Source organism: Gavialis gangeticus, unplaced genomic scaffold, assembly GCF_001723915.1.
Source record: "Gavialis gangeticus isolate Ggan-Ray unplaced genomic scaffold, GavGan_comp1, whole genome shotgun sequence".
Lineage (NCBI taxonomy): Eukaryota > Metazoa > Chordata > Crocodylia > Gavialidae > Gavialis > Gavialis gangeticus.
In genome coordinates this window covers 27,338,934-27,362,864 of record NW_017728997.1, presented here as the reverse complement: position 1 = coordinate 27,362,864, position 23,931 = coordinate 27,338,934, and the positions used below count along the sequence as shown (strand labels likewise).

Genomic DNA, 23,931 nt, shown 5'->3' with positions numbered 1-23,931 from the left:
CCCCAGGCTCTAGCTCCCACTGGCTGCAGATCTGTGAGGAGCCAGGCAGGGTTATTTTGGCCTAAGTGGCACAATTTGCTCCACAACAAAGTGCACATCTGAGCATGTGCGCTGAGGTAAAAAGACCTGGCTCAAGTTTGCACTGCTTCTATTTGAGCTGCTGCAAGTTCACGTGCTTGCATGTGCGGACGCACCCTGGCAGGTTAGCGATTTCTGACTTTCTCTGAGAGGATGAAATGATTAGCGAACAACTTATATCACATGACCATTTAGGTGTCATGTTGGGTAAGGTAATTAAGGAGGCAATCAATTTCTTAATCAATCCAGCTTCCTTGCAATCCCAATGAGTTGGAATTGTCTCTTTGTTTTTAATGATTTTTAAGGAGGATCTTCACAACTGGTTAACTGATTGAAAAGGATTACTAGATCAAAAGGATATGCTTAAAAAGAATTTTGATTGCATATAATACCACAAAAGGAAATTTTCAAGGGCACTCCTAAATATAAAGAGAAAAAAATAAGTTAATATAAATTAAATTAATGGAGTATAAATTCATTAAATTAATGGAGTATAAATCCATAATACTGTCACCCACTGCTGTCAAAACTGAACAGTATCCAAGCTCAAATTAAGTTTTCAGTACCAGTCTATAAGGTTACCAGCACTACACTCATGTAGAGGCTGTCATATTTATGGTTGTATATGAAAATGTTTTCACAAAATGCACAAATACACCACAACCATTGGGTCATAATTTATTAGTACTGTAATGCTTTTTTCTTGATGGTTGTAAGTGAGGATCCTATAATGTGTGATTTTTTTTTTTTGCCTTAGTAATTTTTATGAACTTTAAAAGTAGTTTTTCAACAAAAGTAAGTGCAATAGGTTTCTTTCTATTGGTTACATTAGCAACACAAGGAAAGACTAAAGTTCAAGCCCTGGCCTGAATCGTGTCCTCCAAATGTCAGAATATGCTCAAACCCCTAGCCTATTAGGTGTTCTGAGATGGCTTTCTCTCTCTCTCTCCCTTGCATCTTTGTTTCTTCCCAATACAGAATGGCAATAGTTTTAAAATTCTGAACATTTCTGCAGAAAGGAAAGACTATGGCAAGCAGGTACAAACATAAAGCATGCTACTTAAACCAGAGTATAATTTTTACCAGGAGTAGGTCTGGAAAAATGTTATCTTCTTAGCCCTGCCTAAGCAAAAGTAGAATTTAGTTTTCTGAGACCCCTGACCTATTTTACACTTAAAATGTGACTAACTACTTAATCTTGTCTTAAGTAATTACCCAGCCCATGTTAATGTGACTAATGATGTGATAAAAAAGGAATAAACCACAACATCATTATTCAAATATGTGTAATAACTTTGACTGGTTCCTTTCAAGCCATTAATTGACTATGTCACCAGGCTGATTGCTGCTCCCAGCTCCAGGGGCCCATCAAAGTCAAAGGCTCCAATGTGTCCCCAAATCTGGAGCTGTGATCAGCTTCTCTTCCCAGCTGAAGCCGTTGACTTGAATATGCCCCCTTCCCTGGGAGCAGCAGAAGATCAGATCACCCAGCCTTCAAAAAGGGCTCCACTGAGCCCCTGAACCTGGGAGCCATCAGCTGATTCAGGCTCCTAGTTTTAAGGGGCTTCACCGCGCACTCTTGTACCTGGGAGCCCAGACCTGTTGATGGAGCTCCCAGCTGTGGCTTCCCAATCAGCTGATGGGGCTCCCAGAGGAGGGAGCTTGCATGTATGACATGGCAGGAAGCACAATTGTGGGGCCTGCACATCAAAGCCCCTCACACCTTTAACTGGACATCTGCCACAGGCCTGAGCACAGCTCCTTCATAAGATTAAAAACTGAATATTTTTAAATGGCTATTTGCTAGAGGGGATTTTAATGTGGGAAAAGAAGATGGAGAGATAGTGTTTCTTGTAATTTCTATGGCCAATACAGAGCTCTTCTATATTCCTTCTGACAGATTTGCCCTAGTAGAACTTTTAAGAGTTGTGCTGCTTCTATCAGTTGCTTCTAAAACCATGCACCCTCTCTTTAAAGTGAAATAGGAGATTAGGAAGAACCAGGTATCTTTATCGCTAATTAATGTTATTGAGAGTTATTCTCGTATATCAGGAAGGAATTTTAATCTTGTGTGTTTTTACTGTTAAGTAGGATTGATTTGATATTCTAAAAAACTTACTACTTTCTTCATATTAAACATTACATTCTTGTGCTTAAAGTTAATGGGATTCTGGAGTTTGTTTTTTGGTTTCTAAAAATATCATACAACCTCCAAATTATGCAGCCAAGATCTCACTCTTTGAAAACAATGAAACTACAAAGGATATACCTAAAGACAAGAATGTATGGCACTACTACAGAATAAAATAAAAAACTGCAATGTACATATTTCCCTTCCTAGAAGAAAAGTAAGAAACAAGAACAGCAACAAGAGGAAGATCAGAGAAAGTGTGGGTCCCTTACTAAATGGGGGAGGCAACCTAGTGAGACATGATGCAGAAGAGGCTGGTATACTCAGTGCCTTTTCCTCCTTGGTCTTCACAGGCAAGGTCAACTCCCAGACTACTGCACCTGGCAGCACAGTTTGGGGAGGAGGTGAGCAACCAGCAGCAGTGAAAGAACAGGTTAGGGACTATTTAGAAAAGCTGGACATGTACAAGTTCATGGGGCCAGACAGGATGCACCAAAGGATGCTGAGGGAGTTGGCTGATGTGACTACAGAGCAGCTGGCCATTATCTTTGAAAACCTGTGGTGATTGGAAGAAGTTCAGATGATTGGAAAAAGGGTAAATATAGTACCCATCCTTAAAAAAAGGAAGAAGGAGGATCCAGGGAATTACAGACTGGTCAGCCTTGCCGCAGTCCCTGGAATAACTGTGGACCAGAACCTAAAGAAATCCATTTCTAAGCACTTGGAGGAAATGAAGGTGATTAGGAACAGTCTGTAGGGATTCACTACGGGCAAATCATGTCTGACCAGCCTGATTGCTTTCTTTAATAAGATGACTGGCCCTGTGGATGCGGGGAGAGCAGTGGATGTGATTGGTGGTGGCAGTGATCCCTCACAGTCAAGGATGATCACTCCCATGGGTCAAATAAAGGGTTGTAGATGAGTTCACTGATGGCCAAGAAGGCTGATCCTAAAGCCACAGACTCTCCGGCAGATGCCACAGGTGGTGGTTAAAGGGAGGGTCAGACCACAGATTTCTCAGTCTTGTTTCATTTCCTTCCATTTCTATTGTTTTTCTGCCTCCAGGGCAAGACACTTTTCCTCAAAGTAAGAAGTACCTCCTTTCGCAATGTGTCGTCATGTAGCCCTGTCCTGAGTTAGTTTTTCCCAATTTATGGTCACAATGCCACACTTCTTAATGTTAGCCTTGACTGTTTCCTTGAAGTGTTTCCTCTGGCCCCTCAGTATGCTTTGTTCTTGGCTGAGTTGGTAGTACAGCAGTTATTTTCATAAACGTACATCAGGCATGCACACACAATGCCCTGCCCGCCTCACCTGATGTTGAATAATCAACACTTCCATAGTGGTGGTGTTAGCATCAGTGAGGACACTGGCATTTGCACAACAATCCTCCCACTTTATGCCAAGGATCTTCCAGAAGTGGTGCTGGTGAATGAATTCCAGGTTTTTCAGGTGGTCCCTGTAGGTCACCCAAGCTTCACAGCCATAAAGAGTTTTGGGGTTACCACAGCCCAATATAATAGGAGCTTTGTTTGAGTTCTGATGTCATAATCATTGAACACACAATGATGCAGTCTTCTGAAGGCAGAGTTGGCACATCAGATCCTATACTGTATCTCCTCATCAATGTTGGTTTTCTTTAAGAGATGGCTGCCAAAGTATGCAAATGTTCAACATTCTCCAGCTCCTGTCCATCAATGAGGATCTCTGCTGGGGGAGTCAATTAGCCAGGAGCAGAATGGTAAAGCACCTTTGTTTTTCTGATGTTAAGCGTCAGTCCCAGGCACTGGTATGCTTGAGAAAAGCAGTTAAGGAATATTTGTAGGTCATCCTCTATATGTGCAATGACAGCATAATTATCAGTGTACTGAAGTTCCACAATTGAGGCCAATGTTACTTTGGTTTTGGCATGGAGACGGGAAAGACTGAAAAAGGTTCCCATCCATCCTGTACTCAATGCTGACGCCATGTAGCAGACAGTCATAGATGAGCATCTGCATAGCCACAAGAAGGGTGGAAAACAGAAGTGGTGCAATCGCACAGCCCTGCTTGACACCAGCCTGACTGGCAAAGAGCTACATAGTGGAGCCACTGCATAGGACAGAGGCAGTCATTTGGTCATGATGGTAGATCAGGAAGTCTTAGAATGGTGATACATTTCCCTGGAAAGCCAAACTTCAATAAGGTCTTCCATGGAGCCTCATGTTTAACAGAAGCAAAGGCTTTGGTCATTTTGATAAAGGCCATGTACAGTTCCTGGTGTTGTTCTCAGCATTTTTCCTGGATCTGTTGAACAGCAAAAATCATGCCCATTGAGCTCTTGATGGTTTGAAGCAACACTGAGACTCAGGGAAGGATTTCCTCAGCAAGAAAGAGCAGTCAGTTCAGCAGAATTCAAACAACAATCATCCCAGCAATGGAGAAGAAGCTGCTACCTTGATAGTTTCCTAAGTCAGACTTATCTTCCTTTTTAAAATGGTGATAATATTGGCATTCCTTAAGTCAATAGGAACTTCCTCAGTGTTCCAGTTTTTAAGAAACTGTGTAGAGCTTGTTGGTCATAGTTTCCCCACAAACTTTGAAGACCTTAGTTGGTATACCATCAGGGCCAGAAGTTTTGTAGTTCTTCATCTGTTTTATCACCTGGTGGACTTCTTCAGAGGTTGGTGGAATCGCAAATGTTTCCTTTACTGGATGCTGCAGGATTGATTCAATGGTTTTATCAGTCACCATTGATTCTTGATTCAGGAGATTTTGGTAGTGCTCCTTCCAACAGTTTTTGATGGACTCATTGTCTGTGAGTGTAGTGTTGTCTTCAGATCTAAGTGGGGTGAATCCACAAGGATTTGCTCTGTACACAGCCTTGTCTGAACTGAAGAAGTTCTGCATGTCACAGTTGTCAGTGAAGCGTTGGAATTCTTTTGCCTTCTCTTCCCATGATTTGTTTTTAATTTCTTGAATCTTCCTCTGGGCTTCAGCTTTAAGCCATCAAAAAGTTCCCTGCTTCTGACTGCACATAGGATGGTTTTGCCAGTCACACAAAGCTTTTCTCCTCCAATCAAGAAGGGTTTTGATCTCAGTGTTGTCATCATCAAATCAGTCCAGATGGCGTTGGGTGGTGAAGCCAATTGAATCCGTGCAAGCCTCATGGATGGTCTCTCTTAGAGCTTGCCAATCTTCCTCAACACAAGTGTTATCATTTTCAATTCTAAGATTGGCAAGTTTCTTACTGAGATGTGTTTGGAGGGCTTTGTGGTGTCTAGGGATTAGTGCAGCATTTGATGTTGTACTGTCTTCACACTGATTTGGGTTGCTTTTGATATTTCAACACAACCCTGATGGCCATGATTGATCTCACTAAATTATTTCATAGATTTCATAGACATTACGGCTGGAAGGGACCTCGGGAGATCATCAAGTCCAGCCCCTCTGCCCCAAAGGCAAGAAGTCAGCTAGGGTCAAAGGATCCCAGCAAGATAAGCATCCAAACGCTTCTTAAAGGAGTCCAAAGTAGATGCTTGCACCACCTCTGGAGGGAGTGTATTCCAGGCCTTGGGGGCCCAGGCAGTAAAGAAGTTTTTCCTTATGTCCAGCCTAAAACGGTCTTGGAGGAGGCTGTGACCATTGGACCCTGTCATCCCTTGGGGCGCTCTGGTGAACAGACATTCCCCCAGATCCTGATGCACACCCCTGATATACTTATAGGCTGCCACCAGGTCACCTCTGAGCCTGTGCTTCTCCAGGCTGAATAGTCCCATGACTCTCAGCCTTTCTTCATAAGGCCTATTCTCTTGTCCTCTGATCATGCATGTGGCTCTCCTCTGGACTCTCTCAAGCTTCTCCACATCCTTCTTGAATTGTGGAGCCCAGAATTGTGGAGCCCAGAATTGGATGCAGTACTCCAGCTGCGGCCTCACCAAGGTCAAGTACAGTGGGAGGATGACATCCTGAGATTTACTTAAGACCCATCTATGGATGCAAGCCAGAGTTTGGTTTGCTTTACCAGTTGTGACATCACATTGGTGGCTCATGTTCAGCTTGTGGTCAATCATGACCCCCAAGTCTCTTTTGGCCATGGTGGTAGCGAGCATAGCACTGCTGAGCCTATAAGCATGTTGTGGGGTGTTTTTTCCCCCAGGGTGGAGTACCTTACATTTGCTGGTATAGAATGTCATCAGGTTTGTATCTGCCCACTGCCTGGATCACCACCTTATCCTCAGGTGTGGACGCTCTACCCCAAAGTTTGGTGTCATCAGCAAACTTGGCCAATCCACTTCTGACACCAGTATCCACATAGTTGTTAAGGACATTAAAGAGAACAGATCCAAGGACGGAGCCCTGGGGGACACCACTAGCCATGGAGCACCATGATGATTCACTTCTGTCAACCACCACTCCCTGAGTCCGGCCTCAGAGCCAATTCCCTAGCCATTGGACTGTGATGGAGCTGAGGCCACAGTTGGCCAATTTTTTCCAAGAGGAGATTGTGGGACACCAGATCAAAGGCTTTTTTAAAGTCCAGATATATGAGGTCAATCTCTTCTCCTTTGTCCAAGTGATATGTCACCTTGTCATAGAAGGAGATGAGATTGGTCAGGCAAGACCTACCTGCAACAAACCTGTGCTGGCTGTCCCTCAGGATGTTGCCATCAGACAGCTTGCCAAGAATGGTCTCTTTGATAATTTTTTCCAGAATCTTGCCAGGGATTGAGGTCAAGCTGATTGGTCTGTTGTTCCCTGGATCTACTTTCCTCCCTTTCTCAAAGATGGCCTTCTTCCAGTCTTCAGGTACTTCACTATTTCACCTGAGCGCCAGGAGTTTTTCAATAACTTTGCCAGTGGCTGGGCTGTGGCTCCTGCTACCTCCTTAAGTGCTCTGGGGTGCAATCTGTCAGGACCCACTGACTTGATGGTGTCCAGCCTCTCAAGGTGTTCCTTTACAAGGTCTATATTGATGCTGGGTATAAATTCACCCTCACCCAGACTGTCCCATATCATGGTCGGCAGGGCGGCCCCTTTGGGTTGATTGAAAAACTGACGTGAAGTACCCATTAAGCAGGTTGGCTTTTTCCTGGGTGTTGGTAGTCAGTTGTCCCATTTGGTTTAGCAGGGGTCTTATGTTGCCCTTGCTTCCAACTCCCCACATATCTGAAAAGGACTTTTTATTGTCCTCGATGCATGTTGCCAGGTGGAGTTCGGTTGCAGCCTTGGCTTTTCTGGTTCGCTCCCTACAGGTACGGACCAGTGCAGAATACTCCTTCTTTGTGGTGATTCCTATCTTCCATTCTTTATAAGCCTCTCTTATGATGATCGGTCCAGAAGTCATCAGCTCCTTTCATGACGTGTGTGATATGAACACCTTTTAGATCACGTGCTCTTATGATGCCATAATCAAGGAGGCGCTATTGTTTTGAGTGGGTGTGTGCCATGTTGTTTTGTACCTGTCATGTTCTCTGAAGATAATGTTAGTGATAACAAGGTCATGCTCTGCAGATTTACTGAGTAAAAGGGTATCACTGGAATTGGCCTTGCCCACTTTTTCCTTCTCAGTGGTGCTCCTCCACATATTAAAATCCCATGCAACTCTCACACTGAAGTTGCCAAGAAGGAGGGTTCTCGGGCTACAATAGCTGTTCTGCATTCAGGTCTGTCACTTTTCAGATAATCTAGTAGGCAGGATGCTAAAGACATTTTTGTGTTTTGACCACAGTTAGGGTCATCCCCCTGGAAGTGTCTATCCAGTCAGGTAAAGTAAAGTGGGACAGTCTGGGGCACCTTTTCTAGCCCCCTTCCCATGCTGAGTAAGCAAAGGGGATCCTTAAAAGGACTTCTCAGTTGCGATCATAGCTAATGACTCATGCTCCTGTCTGATATCAAGGGTAAAATGACCATCATGTGATCCCCACCTGTGCGTAGATCCATCACAAGGGATGCCCAGGGATCACTTCATCTGTCCCCATCATCACTCATCCATTGCCGCAAGACTTTGTAGAAGTTATAGGTATTGGTTATTGTAGTAGATATTAGAAAGTAGAAGCCTAAATGTGACTTGTTTTATGTAAGGAGGCCACTGTGCATCAACAACTACACAGATCTTGGTGGAGGAGAAACTTGTGTCCAATGGCAAGGACATCCAAGACAATTGAGGTTACTCTTCCACTGCAGCCTTCATCTGCCTTCACAGCCATTGAGAAGTATGCCTTCAGCATCTATATGCTCCACCACCATGGTCTTTGTGCTGTGTTGGACTGCTCTTTGTCTGATGCCACACCTTTAACCTTACTGCCATGGGTGAACTTACTAGGAGCACAAGACTCCTGATGGTGTTGCTTTTACCTTGACTTCAGTAAAGCTTTTGATATGGTTTCCCTCAACATTCTTCCAAGCAAGCTAGGAAGTATGGGTTGGATGAATGGACTAAAAGGTAGACAAAAAACTGGCTGGATCATTGGGCTCAGAGGGTAGTAATCAATGGCTCAGTGTCTAGTTAGCAGCCAGTATCAAGTGGAGTGGCCCAAGGGTTGGTCCTGGGGCCAGTTTTCTTCAATATATTGGACCTGAAAGATGGAAATAGATTGCACCTTCAGCAAGTTTGGAGATGACACCAAGCTGGAGGGAGCAGTAGATACACTGGAGAATAGGTTTAGGATTCATAGAGACCAAGACAAATTGGATGACTGGACCAAAAGAAATCTTATGAGATTTAAAAGGACAAGTGCAGAGTCCTGCATTTAGTATGAAAAAATCCCATGTACTGCTACAGTCTGAGGACTGACTGGCTAAGCAGCAGCTCTGCAGAAACGGACCTGGGGGTTACAGTGGACAATAAATTGAATATGAGTTAACAGAGCCGCATCAGTAGAAGCATTGCCAGCAGATCAAGGAAAGTGATTATTCCCCTCTATACAGCCCTGGTGAGGCAATGTCTGGAGTACTATGTCCAGTTTTGGGCCCCTGCTACAGAAAAGACATAGAAAAATGGGGGGTCGTCTAGCAGAGGAAATGAAAATGGTTATGGGGTTGGGGATATCACTTATGAGGAGAGGCTGAGGGAACTGGGCTCATTTAGTCTGGAGCAGTGAAGACTGAGAGGAATTTAAAAGCAGCCTTTAACTACCTGAAGGGTGGTTCCAAAAAGGATGGAGCCAGACTGTGCCCAGTGGTGGCAGATGAGAGAAAAAGAAGTAATGGTCTTAGGTTGCAACAAGGGGAGTTTAGGTTAAATATTAGGAAAAACATTCCCACAAGGAGGGTAGTAAAGCACTGGAACAGGTTACCCAGAGAGGCTGTGGAATGTCTACCCTTGGAGGTTTTTAAGATATGGCTAGACAAAGCCTTGACAGGGATGATCTAGTGTGGGATAGTCCTGCTTTGAACAAAGGGTTGGACTATATGACCTCCTGAGGTCCCTTCCAATGCCATTAACAGAAACAGGAAAATGAAAAGGCATAATGAGATTACTTAGAGAGACAAAGGGTGAACAAAGAATAGACAACTAAAAAAATAGTACACCAGAGATTGAAACAAGAAAAGAAACAAAATGGAATATCAGTAGTGATCACAACACAAGAGCGATCTCTCATTTGTTATTGGTTAGCCTCATTAGCCTCATTAGATGTTTACATCCAACCTGCCATCTTGGGGTATTTGTACAAGACACAGGGGTTTAATTCTCCCTAAACTGAAGCAGTGGTATTTTAAAAACACCGCTTCAATTTAGGGTGAAGTAAACCCAATTTAGGGTGAAGTAAACTGGTGCTTCTCCTCTACAGCAGCAGTAGCAAACCACCAGGTGGCATCTGCCTGCAGGCATCTGGCTCAGGCAGTCCTGGGGGGCATTGCAGCTGCAGAAGCTCTCTCTTTTCCCCCACCCCTTCTGTGGAGTCTGCCGTCCCAGGCTGCTGCCAGGCTACCTGCACAGCCACAGAGCCCAGTGCTTCCTTCCACAGCTGTAGGGTAGGAAACTAAAACTCCTCTGAGGTGTTTTACTTTGCAGCATCCTGAAGTCATCTGCTGCGTCCCAAAGTCATTTAAGGCACATTATGCCACTGAATGTGCTACAGCGGCTGGAATTAACATACAATATGCTGCCAAATGTGCAAACTGCAATGGCATTAAAGCTGTGCAAAAGGCATTTAACCTGCTTTAAACCTGCTTTGAAGTGTCATCTACAAACGCCCTTGAGAAACGTACACAATATGTAGCCTTCCTGTGATACTGCTTCCTTACCTAGAGATGATATTACCATTTTACACCATTTCATGATAACTCCTGGATTACTTTCTGATGGATGCACTTTCCAGAAATGCTGGCAGGCCAGACATCTTTTCTGAACTGGTGCCATAATTCTCACTGAAGATGGTTTTGTTTTAAAAGAATCTGATCCTTAAGTGAACAAAACTGTAATTCTTTACATGAACTTGTAAAAAATTGTTGCAACTGAGCACCCTGGCAAGAATACCACAGGGACATAACAAAAATATGACTGAATTGGCTACATTCGAAGTAATTGCCATTTTCCAGGGCATAATCAGGTTCTGTCTACTTTTTCATATCTGGAGTGACTGCCAAAATTGCAAAGTCCTCCTCCACGCCTAGAGGTCACTTTTAAATGTATTACTACTAACATTTTGATAAAAAATAATTGCCTTAATGAAGATCTTTTGTATGAAGATTATTTATAGCCAAGATATTAAAAAACATATACAAAAAAAAAAGGATTTGGGAGGGTAATTTAAAATTCTTGGCTCAATGTTTTTAAATAGAAAGCACTCTTCTGGTAACTGATTAGATTAATATTTTGAGCCTGGCCAAGTGAAATAAAAAGGAAAGAGGCACTAATGAGCCTAATAAAGAGGTTCAGTCTAGAGTGGTTGTTAATCTATATAACTAACTTTGGCGGAAGAAACGTTTGGTGTCAATAAAGCATTTCCTTAGTAAATTACTACTGGCTCCAGTGCAAGGCATTTACAGTAAACACAGCAAGTCTGCAAGGCATCTGTTCTGTTTACAGTGGAATAAGGAACTTTGCTCCATTAATAACTTTAAAAACATTCAATAACTAATTCATGCTGGCAGCTGAAATTCTGTCAGCAACCTTCATTATTTGACCAAACCTAAAGATAGAAGCAGAGTTACTTTTAAAAAAGGTTTAAAGTGTACTTTAAATTATAAATCAAGAAGTTTCTTTTAACAAAGTACAGAAAAATGTAGCTATAAAATATACATAACATCATTTTAAGAGTACATAGAAGATATAGGTTAAAATGTGTGCGTGTGTGTATATATAAGTAAATATGATCTCAAATTCAGCTTTAGTGAAATTATATATTATATATAAGAAGGTGTGTATAATATATATGTGCGTATATATAAAAATACTTGCTGGGATTTTAACATTTGCCTTTACTAGAGATTTAGTGGGACTTTGCCTTAGGCAAGTTTTTAATAGCAATAATAAAAAAATACTTAATGGTACTTAGGGTAAATAATGTGTGGTCACCATGTTTTAAAAAAAGTAATACCAACCATCTGTGCTAGATTTCCACATGATAAAATCACCATATTACCTAAAGTTCTCTCAAAGTTATGGAGAAAAATGTTTATTTAAAAACTTTAAAAAAGATATGTGATAACTAGTTTAAGAAATATACAGCAAGCATCCTACATTTTATGATAGGAGTGTATGTTGGTAATCTTCATAATATTTAATTCTGAATGTGAAACAAATCATAATAAGAATTCATATGGCTTCAAACAGATTTTAAACTTTAAATATACTTAAATTAAAGGGACACTGCCAAGATAGATAGTGTCCTTTTCTGTAAGTAAATGTATTTGTAAAGATTGTATAGTTCTTCACACTACATGATATTTTCCTCTAAAAGTAAATGTTTCAATGTTTTCTTTCTCCTTATACATTTCAATAAAATCCACCAGGTACCAAAAAATCTTAACAAAATGAAAGTGTACAGAGAAGAAATTTTGTTACAGACACAAGGTTCAGTTTTATGCTTTTTAACCAGTCAAGGAATGAACAATGAGTGTAGTAAGTACATAGGTTTCTAAAAATCAAAGGAAATAGCTCAACAGTTTTCTTTCAAAAAACCTACTTGCAAATACTAAAGTAGAAATATATTACAATCCTTCTGGCTATTTACCGGAATCTATTTTATTTGTTCAAATCATGCCACTAGGCTTTGTGAAGCAGCAACTCAAATAGCTTCTATTACAGTTTACTACCACCATGGAAATCTCTCAAACCTTCTTCCCTTTTCCAGAAAAGCTTTGTTTATATTTCAGTTCCTTAAGGATGGAGTATGTTGAAATCACTCTTTAAAGACAAACATATGCTTAAAAATAATTTTGCATGGTTTATGCATTCTGTATCTTGATGAATCTTAACTACACTGCCATGCCTTTTTCCAGCCCTGTAACAAGATAGCCTAGTTGGGCTTAGTTCTTTCTACCTTCTGCAGTCTACTTCTCCTTGTCTCTCTCTAAATCCTCCACTCCTAAATATAAGTCTTGTTAAGGTGGCCAAACATGACTTTCTCACTTAGCTTTGGTTCTTGTTACTGTTGATCTAAAAGGTTGCAGTTTTCATATATTCCAACACTGTGGCTTTTTTCATCCCACTTAAGTGCATGAATCACTGAAGTAAACATTTATAAGACATCACTGCAAGGATGTGTCTATGATACAGTACTGGCTAGTGCTAAAATTGCAAGCACAATCAAGAGATGGCAATGAGTTGATTTTTATGAGGTACTAAATGTTCAGTCTCACACAAGATCATTCCCAAGTAGCTCAGAATAGGAAAATGAAGAAAGAATGTATTTGCAAATGTTATTCCTGCACCTGTACTATATTGTTTGCATATCTCTTGTACTCATCTCTGTGAGGCCAATAAAATGGAAGCACTAGTCCAAACTGTAAAAAAAAAAGTCTCCTTCCAGAGAAACGTCTTCTGCCTACTAGAGGAGCAGAAACATACTCTCTGTTTTGGTTGTTACTCTAGTCACTACTTCATCTCTGTGTCTTGGGTCTCTTTTAGCTGTACCAGGTTCAATGACCTATCACTGTTCCTCAGACTATGTCTTCTGATCTTTAGGTGATGGCAGCACAAGAATTCTACACCGACTAAAGTAACTTCCACCTTGGTGAACACTTCTTGCCAAATCTTTGCTATGCTTTGTTCATTGTTCTTTTCATGCTAACTTTGTCATTTTCCTTTTTTCAATTAAAAAGCCCTGCAAGCAGGAACTCGGAGAAGAAGCAAGAGTTTTAGGTTAAAATTTTAGTATCAAAGATTTGTTGAAATTTTAATACTTTGCATTCATTACAATCCTACTTTAAAACATTAATTATGTAAAATTCACAGCCTACCTGAGGACCTGTAGTAAAATATCCAGACTTCCAGATGGTTAAACTGAGATAAAGAATGTTAAATGGCAAATTATCACTCCAGAAACAAAATGCTTTCTGTGGTCCTTAGACATTCCAAAAATTATTTTGAACCAGAGACTTTTTTGCATTCACTTGTTTAGTAAACAGAAACTGATATTTTAAAAGAACTTGTGATAGTTTTCTGACTTAGAAATTCTTCTCAATAAAATACAAATATGCTGAAACAATACTGTTATGCTGCAGGTAGAATGAAATCATTGAAGCTGGCAGGCATAATATCAATTAGTTGCAAGGTCAGGTGAAGAGTTTCATCGGGGACTTAATTCAAAGCAGCAGGTGAGGCTAGTTCTTACAGAGGTAGGGAGAGGGGGTTTAAGAGAGAGAACAGGTAAAGGAAGGAAGTTCTCAGAATCAGATTACAGGTGTGGCTACATGACACTTCTATAGAGTAGTAAACTGACTTTAATTCATTAAATGAATGTGAAACTGGAGCAGATGCATGACTCACTGTTTTACAACAAGACTACTCCACTCTGGAGTGAATTTATTCCTTGGAAGGTGACAACTGTAATTGACACTGGTATACCACTCATCTACCCTCTCCCTTAGTTTCATCCCAGGGTAGCCTTTTGTTCAGTGCAAACCAGCCCTCCCACCACCACCTAAACACACATTGATATAGTGCCTCCTGTTGGAAGAACTGGACTAAAAGTTTTTGAGCAGGTGTCTACACATGCAGAGATTAGGGTGTAGATTTGTAAGGCTGTGCGAAGTTTCAGTAGCTGATTCGCTTTGGAGATCCAGCCCAATTCAAGGACTGAATCTCCAGATCAAATCAGGAGACCAATTAAAAGCTCCAAATCAATTCGAAGCATCCGGATCAATTTAGAAAAGCTTTGGAAAAGATATGGCCACTTCGGAGATTTGGCCATAGACTAAACAGGCATGTGACACAGCTGCCTCCAGCTGGTAAGTCTGTTGGGGTTGAGGGAGGGGAGAGAGAGGGATTGGGGCTGGGGCACATTATGTTATATGTCTACATCAAAAAAAGGCAACAGATACTCAAGAATAGCAAGGGAAATATATGAAGCATCAGTTTAAGAGAAAGGTAAGAAAACATTTTAAGCAAAGTCTTGGCTAGAGAAAGAGGGGTCGTGTAGACGAAACAAGAGGTGTGTGTGCATGACACTTTAAAGCAGGCTAAATTCTTTTGCACCACTTTAATGGTGTTGGTGTTTGCATGTCTCAGCAATGTATTGTGTATTAATTCCAGCCACTGTAGGAAATTCAGCAGTGTAATGCGCCTTAAATGACTTGGGGTGCAGCAAACTAAAACTCCTTTAAGTAGTTTTAGTTTGCTGCCCCTACAGCTGCAGAGTGAAGCACCGGGCTCCATGCAGCTCCATGGCTCTCCAGGAAGCCCTGCAGGCAACCTGGCAGCAGCCCAGGAAAGCAGGCTCCACCGAAGAAAAGTGGCGAGCCTGATCCCACACTCCCCGCCCCCAGAGACTGCCTGTCTGAGCTGCGCAGGGGCCTGGTGCTTCCCTCTGTGGCTGTGGTGCCCCCCAGGACCACCCAAGCTGGGTGCCTGTGGGCAGGTGCTGCCTGGGGTGGGGGGGGGGCACTGCTGCTACAGAGGAAAGCACCAGCCCCCCTCCCCCGTCCCCTCTCCCAGCCCAGGGACCACTCTGCCAGCCAGCAGCTCACCCGTTTCCCCGCTGGAGAGGCAAGTAAGTCAGCAGGGTGTGTGCACGACATGGGGGTTTAAATCAGCCCTAAATTGAAGCAGTGTTTTTTAAAACCCACCACTTCAATTTAGAGCCCCTGTTTTGTCTACACACACCTAGAGACTTTAAATATTGAGCAATGTTTATTTCTGTTTCATCCCTACTTTATTCAAGGGAACAGGATTGTGCGTATTTTTTTTTTAAATAAACATGACTGCAATAAAGTACCTTCCTCCACCATCAGATTTTTCACACATCTAAGAACTCATAACACCCAGAATATTGACTAACCACCCAGGGAAAATAAACTCTCCAGATGTAATAAAACAATACTAAAAAGTTCCTTTTATTCTCTCTCAAGCTATGAAACTTCCTTATTATTGAAGATTTAATAGTCCATCTACAAAAAAGCCGTGTACAGTCTTCTAAATCAGAAGATACAATGAAAATAACTACATGTGAAACAATGAATTCTGCAACATTATAAATCAACCACTAAAAATATATATACAATTTTACTAAATTTATTTAAAAATTAGCTACATTTTCTGCTGTAAGAAGAATGTGAAGAAAGTACTTCAAGACATCTTCTAGAGGCCATCAAGGAGAAGAGTCAGACAATCAATCTGTTACTGTAACGGAGCTAGAACACAAGACAAAAAGGTTTACAGAGACTCTGTATTGAGATTAACATCACAGCTTGCATCTGAGATATAATTGCAAAGCTTTTGGCTTAGTCAAAATACACTGGATTTTCTCATGTCACATGCCCTCGAATCAAATGATGCACCTTGTCTTTGGAAGGCAGAATGTAGGGAAAAAAGTGCGTGTGACTGAGTAAGACCTCCAGGAAACAGGGAGTAACCAAGAAATATGGCATCCCAGAGGCAATCTGGGTAAGTCAGCAAAAACTTCCTGGTGTGGCAAGACAACAACAGAGTTAGGCCCCAGACCCTTGCAAGGGCAGTAGCAAAACTGTTACTTGTCTACTGTAAATAGTTCTTTCTATAAATTCCTGAAAATCATAAAGTTTTGTTTGCACACTACAAACTTGGCAAGTGTCTCTGTACATGGTTTTCCATAACAAATTCTCACACAATAAATAAAAAACAAAAACACAGTAGTATAGCTCAGGGGTGGCAAACTTATAGCACATATGTTATATGTGGCAAATGCAGCTTCTGTGTATGACATGCAGCAGATTGGGGTGGGAGTGGGCAGCGCAGCAGGAAGCAGAAAACAGAGCAACAGATCAGGCAGAGAACAAGAAAGCAGGGCAGGGCAGAAAGCAGAGAGCCGAGTGGTAGACCTGGCAGGGGAGAGGTATCAGAGTGGCACTCCAGGAGGGCACAAGATTTTATTTCTGGCATGCCTGCCAAAAAGGTGGGCCCCACAGGTTTGCAGAATTGCTCCTACATGCCTCAATACCTCTCTCATTTAGCTTCTGGTCAGTACAATCCCTTCTTTATTGACTTCAACCCTTCTGTCTGCAATCCCTTCTTTTAAAGTATTCTTACCGGGATTGGCAGGCTGCCTAGTCCCCTCTTCCTATAGATTCCTATAGATTCTCCTGGGTTGAGATGGCCTAAACTCTTAGCGTTCTCTCCATGGGATACCCTCTATCATGTACCACACCAATGAAGTAAAACCATGAGTCCAGTCCATTTAGGCAGCAACATTCCTAACCTCTCAAGGGAAGAAATCGGAATTCGGATGTTGCTTTCTCATATAATTTTGCATTCCAAACATCTAATGACACTGAAAAAAAATAATGTCAACTGTTGATTGGAAATTCATACTATATCACTATCATAGTAAGTTACCAAGATGAAATGGGTTCGCAAAAGAGAATAAAAGAAAAAACTAATGCACAGCCACATTCTAATGCTCATCTTCTATAATCAAATATCTATCTTATGGAGTTGGATTTTCTTGATGAATGTTACACAACTGAATTTGATAGGCCCCTTCTGGGATCATTACTTTAAGAAGACTTGTTAAAGGAAAAGCCAACATGGGGTATGAATCACTAATAGTATGCAGTCAGTTTCAGTGAGGACTAAGGCCATTTCCAGCTTATGGAAAGGACTCTTTTCAAGAGCCTCCATTTTGCCTAGGAGGATAAAATATTCCTATTCCCTTTTTGATGACATATTACATGTACCCTTCCTCTTAAAATATATATATATTAAAATATATAAATTTAAGTACTGACTGCAAGCCCAACTTCCTTCATCAGTTGCAGAATCAAGCAACATTTAGCTAATGTGACCTAATTTGGACTGAAAAAAATCACAATTGCAATGTGTCCCAGGGTGCAGGACCAGGAAGGGGGGAAGCCTTGTTCAGAGGCAAAACCCAGATCAAAGTAAAAAGAAAAGAAAACAACACACCTGTTGCAGGAACTGGGAAGAGCGAGGAAACATGCGGCAGAAAACCACCCGCGTGGTTTGTAAGCCACACCCATATCCAGCTGGGGCCGGGTGACATCATGACAAGATGCCACCTGCTGGAGATGAAAAGCAGCTGTGAAAGTGCGGGAAGAAGGATGCTGAAGCTGGGAGGAGCGGTGGGAGACTGCGAGGTGGAAGGCGTCCGGCCGCTGCTGTCTGCAGCAGCGGCTGCAGCAGCAGCTGGACCAGTGAAGGATCCCCAAGCTGGGGAAGACCAGCAGGGATCAGAAGAGCCAGCAGGGAGACCGGCAGCGTTAACAGCAGCCAGAGCAGCGAAGGATCCCTGAGCCAGGGAAAACCAGCAGGGATCGGAACTGTCAGCAGGGAGACTGGCAGGGGCAGCAGGAGCTGCGAGAGATCCACATGCTGGAAGAGACCAATGGAGGATCAGCAAAACCACAGGAGGAGCCAGCAGCGGCTGCAGCGAAAGCCAGTGTGGGAGCTCCCTTCAAAGGCAACAGGTGCTGCGGCTCCAGAGTGGAGGCGGGTCCTGGAGGAAGGGAGAGAGAGACCCTGGCTGGGGTGAAAGCATAGACCCCAACCCAGACAGCACGCTAGCCTAGGGGCGTTAAGGGCTAGGAGAGCACAGGATTCCCCCTTCATGGGCATTCCTCTTTCTTTTGCTCTCCCTGTTGGCTCGTCCCGTAGTAGTTGCATGGTTGGTTCATTAATTTGTTTCACATTGGGTCACTACTGGGAAAGGGGCTATGGTGAAGGTATTGTTTATGTTCCCCTTTTAGGGTTTATCTATTTTAGTTCCCTGACAAGAGTAGCGTGGGGGTGCTCTCAGCGTCAAGCTAGGGTAGCCGGGACATCGCAAAGGGGGAGAAGGAACCATGGGAGAATGCAGCGAGAGCCAACGGCATCTGACGTAGAAGGCCCAGAGCGTTTGTCTACAGGAGAAGACGTGGGGATCGGGGAGGATATCAGCAGGGGATTGCCGCGAAAGATCTGGAGGCCCGTCTCAAAGGTTGGTGCATGGCCGGGGTGTAGGGGAGTTTGGAGCCCTGTGAACGTCTGCCATGACACATGACAGCTCTGGAGGCATCCTCACAGGGGACTCCCTCCACTGAAGGACCATTCAAAGTCGTGGCAGGAGAGTTTGCAGGTCACCCTGAGGGTAGCCGAGGAACCCTCTGGGGTCTGCATGAAGGTCCCTGGCAAGCAAGGTCAGCAGCTCAGGCAAAGGCGGCATGAGCGTGAACCATCGCAAGGAGGCGGGCACACAATGCATAGATGTAACTTGTAGATTATGGCAAAGAATGCATGAAATTAATTCCCAAAGAGGACTTCAGAAGGCATGGTGGTAAATGAAATATCCTGGAGGCACTTCTGACTCTGGGAAATATATAGAGCACTTGGAAATTTGGCAGTAATACAGAACTTGGAAGAACAAAAATGAAATGTGACTTTCCAACAGGAAGAGGAAGGAATGGGAAGGGTTTATTGAAGAGACAGCCCCACAGACCTGTTTGATGTCAAGAAGAGAGAACTGGTAGCCTGCAAAGGTTTGAGAGAGGCTTACCTTGATGCTGAGGTTATATAGCCAGTGCCTCAATTTCTCTTTCCAGTAAGTTAATTCTCTTCAGTTTACAGTGTCTGAAGTCAATATGGGATTTTCACTCATTCTTCTTAAGTTCCACACCTTTTCCCACAAATAGCATTTGTTGTTTGCACAAGATTTTTAATTTTTTCTTCATATACCATTCTCCTCTGACATGGAGACTGCTGTAGAAACTGGCAGTTGAAAATGTTAATTGTATTGTTTTCTGATACTGTTAGAAAGATCACCTGGACCTTAACCTGTTGCTGTTAGGCAGTCTGCTCTTCTAATTGCAGTGACAAATTGTCAAACAAGAGAGAGAAATAAATGCAAATAGACATCAAATGTTTGATCAATATTGGGTGCGTCTAATGCTACACAGTAGCATGCCAAGCAAAACCCGTGCTAATATGTTATTACGCAGAAGTATCAGGCTACTGTGCAGTTAGCATCACTAAAAAGCTGTGTGTTAGCACTACTGCTCAGAAGCACCAGTTGCTGTGCATTTATTTAGTATTTGGTTATGCAAACACTAATCTTAATGTACAGTAACTATGGCACATAAATGAACATGTAGACATACCCACTGTGTACAAGATGCCTCTAAAAAACAATAAGCTTCCTAGGCATATACTTTACAAACATGCCCTTTCAGATCAACTTGTAGAAGACAGACATCATTATATTTTAAACATCAAATACTTTGTATACAAAATGTTAGAAATAAAAATGTAACACGTCCTAAATTATTCATGCACTGGATTCAAATAAATATATTGGAGTTTCAGACTGGCTCCAAAAGTCTTAGAAAAAATCTGAAGGTCATCTACACAGGGAGAAAAAAACAGAACACTAGATAAAACATACGTCACTGGGGGCACGCCTACACAAGCATTTGATCTAGGATCAGTTTACTCGCAAATAAACTACTTGCAAGTAAACACTCCCAAACAGGCATATGCAGAGAAGCTAGAGCAGATTTGCTGCTAATGGCAGCAAACTGCTCCCACTTCCTAGCACACTGCAATGGGCCCCTGCCACCACCAGGGGGATCTCTAGGTTCCCCTTGGTGCTAGCCCAGGGGCTGGCTAGGACATTACACCCTGCCCCTGAGGACTGCCTGCTGCCCAGGAGTGGTCAATGTCCCCCTGCCCCAGCAGCAAGGAGCTCCTGGCCCCGGTTCTGCAATCAGGGGCAGGGGACTTGGAAAGAGCTGCAAAGGAGGGGCAGATCTCAGCCCCCTGCTCCAGTGTGCCAGTGGGGCAGCTAGCAACTAGCTCACTGCTAGCTGCTCCATCAGCAGATCAGGGTAGTGGGCTACCTCACTCCTGCAGCTCTTTCCAAGCCCCATGTCTCACTTACCAGATCAGGACATGGGGCTGGGACCTGCCCCTGATGAGCGTGGAGCTGAGCGGGGAATAAGCTCCCCAGCCCTGGCCAGCTGGGAGCTCCCAGAGCCAGATCCGTACCATGGGACTGGCACTGGGAGACCCTTATCTCCCAGTGCCAGCTCCATGGTCGCAGGGCCAGTATTTTGAGATAAGGGTCTCCCAGTCCTGACCCCGCAGTTGCAGAGTGGCTTCTTGGAGAGAAGGATCTCCCAGCCTCACACCCAAATCTCCATGTTAAAGCAGGGTGGGGGGAGGAAGGGCTTGGAGCTCCCTGCTGCCAGGGCAGGGGAACATAGTCCCTGCCTGGGCTCCAGTGGCAGAGCCTACCCTGGCAGCCCGCAGCTCCTTGGGGCAGGGAGCAAACTCCTGCCCAAGTGGACAGCTAACCAAGAGCAGATTTGCTCCCAGCCAGGCATCTACATGAGTGCTACTGCATCATTACTAATCAAAACTAAATTTTCTACTTGCATTTGCAGGTAGCAAATTTACTCGCAATTAGTGGGGTTAACTGTGTAGTAAGCATGTGCACATGTAGACACATACACTCACTGTGCAGTAAACTATGTTACTACACAGTTAAGCATCTCATGTAGACATGCCCTGGGTAAACTTGCTATAACTATTCAAACATAACAATTCCTTTTTATAACACTGGAGACTGCACCAAATGGCAAAAACCTCACCTACACTAGCATTTATTTAAATAAGTTCTATAGGTTAACAGGAACTCCCCCAGTTTTGCCTGCAGATCAGAGCTAAGTCAACTCTCTCTTCTAATAAATATACAAGAATGTATTGCATATCAAGTGTCATCTCAATTAAACTAATGCACACAGCTTTCTATCCAAAACCAGTATGAGACCAAAACTGAAATCAGGATGCAGATACCTACATGACACTGATTTCTAAGTTCCAGAACATAAAATAGAGGACCAACATTAATAATAAATCATGTAACCTTATAATAATCAGAATAACCTCTTCAGAGAAAAGCAGATCAAAACCAAGAAGGTTCTGTATGACAAATGGAGTCAAATTTTCTCCTAGAAATCCTTTCAACTTTCCATTAACTTTCAGACTTTACTAACAGATAACATTGATTTAAATGAGAATTTTGCCTCAGAAAAAGACTATGGGCTTTTTGTGTGAAACAATAGACTAGAGGGCAAAACTTTACTCCCCCCCCTCCCTAAAGAGGTACCACATTGCAAAAAGAGAAATAAAAAGGGCTTGAACTATAAATATGTAAGAACGTGCCCTGTGAGATTTCTAGTGGTAAATACCACTAGAATAGAGAATATATAGAGATCATATGACCAAGAAACTCAGTATCATGTAAAAATCTATGTTGTGTTAAAAATCACTAAACATATTTTTGATGTCAGAATTGTCTGAGTTCCACTTGGTTTGGGGAACTGTTGAAGACCAGGTCACTTCTTCTCATGGACAAATTGCCTATTTGTGGTCTTTGGAAGGAAAGTGGCTACATGGTAAAAGAAAAATGGAAAAAAGGAAAACATAAAAGAGAGTTTTAAAAATGCCCTTCTCCTTGTTCCTTCCAATTATTGCAAAAGTTGCAAACTAAATATAAAGCAATTATTCTGTGACAAAGGCAATAAGAACTTCTGACCTATGTTCTGTAGAGACCACGTAACATTCTCTTTCAGTTTCAAAGCAGCAAGGTTGATATTTAGCCAAGTATTCTTAACCATGCATAACAGTCATTCCTGACATCTGATAATGGTCTCAATACTGGTACATCATATTTTGCAATTAATTTTGCATGCTCTAGTCCAGGTCTGTCCAACTGATGGCCCACAAGCTGCATGTGACCCCTGAAGGGTTAAACTGCAGACCCTGGGCTCCTGGTCTGAATGCCACTCCCCTCTGCTTTTTGCTGCTGTTGCGTGAGTCCTTGGGATCTGGGGACCCTGTGTGGCACCTGGGCGATGCAGTGAGAGTTACCAGCTACTAGGTGGGAGGAGTGGGAGTGGTGTGTGGGGGGATCCATGCAGTGTAGTGCCACTGGGGACCCATGAGATGCAGAAGCAGAGATCGTGCAGCACTTTGGAGGCCCATGTGCTGCAGGGGGTGGGACAGATGTTGCAGATGCATCAGGGCCCCAGTGGGGCAAAGGGTACTTGCATGGTGCGGCAAGAAGCCAAAGCAGTATGTGGCTGGGAGTCCTGTGGCTTCCAGTCACACAGAACTTGGACAGCCTGGCTACTGTCCTTACTTCAGTCATTAACCTCTATGCTGCTTCTCATCTCCTGCCCAATTATCTATGATCCAAACTAAAGTACAAACCAGTGCTGTTGTGAGAGTAGGCACTTAATAAGCCCAACATCTGCTTCAGGGTAAAACACTAACATTTGAACACAAATAGATATAAACTGGCTGGTACAGCCAATGTTCTACTGTAGCAAAGAGGCTGATTTATGCAAAAAGTTAGAGACCACCATTGTAAATGCATTAAGGAACACACATGCATAGGTGTCTAAGCATGTTCCCATGAACAATGAAACATTCCAAATGGAACATCTTAAATACAAAGATATAAGTAAGCCCAAATCATTTTACTCTAATTTCTAGCTTCTTATGTGTAAGAAAGTTTATATTTCTTCCTCATACTTTGATTGCAATATTAGCAGTTGTCATAAGCTTCATTTTTCATAGGAAATGTGGCTTTGTGATTAAAAAGACACTGTCAAAAGGAATAAACATAAAAGTGACCTCATTTTTCTGATACCTGTTTTCAAGATATATATAACTCTTGATGCATCCATTTTTATGAGTTGGAATAATCTGAAAATAGAGGTTTCCTAGGAGCGGGGTGGGGATAATGCAAGAAAAATCAGACTGGAATCGATATCAGTTTCAAGTTTCCAAAGCTGAAAATAGATTTGCAACTTACTACAGTATCTTGACAGTAGCTTTTTATCAGAAAAAAATTAGATGGTGATTTTCTTACCTCTCGAAGATGTATGTTTTCCTTCTCTTTCTGGTCTAAAATCACTTCTAAATGATTAACCTGAGATTCAGCCTCTGCCATCCTTCGAGTTCTTTCATTGTCGTCTTCCATCCCCTTGGATGGCAAACCTTTGCTTTGCAACATTTCTAGGAGCTTTTTTATTGACTCATCTCTGGCATTAAGCGTCTGTTTTTGTGTTTCAATTCTCAATTCCATTTCTTCTAGAGT

General features: G+C 42.6%; 1 protein-coding gene across 1 annotated transcript in view; it reads right to left on the bottom strand.

The window, feature by feature from the left end:
- The window catches only part of ERC2 (ELKS/RAB6-interacting/CAST family member 2), a 1,129,221-nt gene that overhangs the window by 902,573 nt on the left and 202,717 nt on the right, over window positions 1–23,931 (bottom strand). Inside the window, exon 4 of the mRNA XM_019505002.1 lies at window positions 23,704–23,831. Coding sequence (XP_019360547.1) covers window positions 23,704–23,831 — 128 coding nt within the window. The remainder of the gene's footprint in view (window positions 1–23,703; window positions 23,832–23,931) is intronic.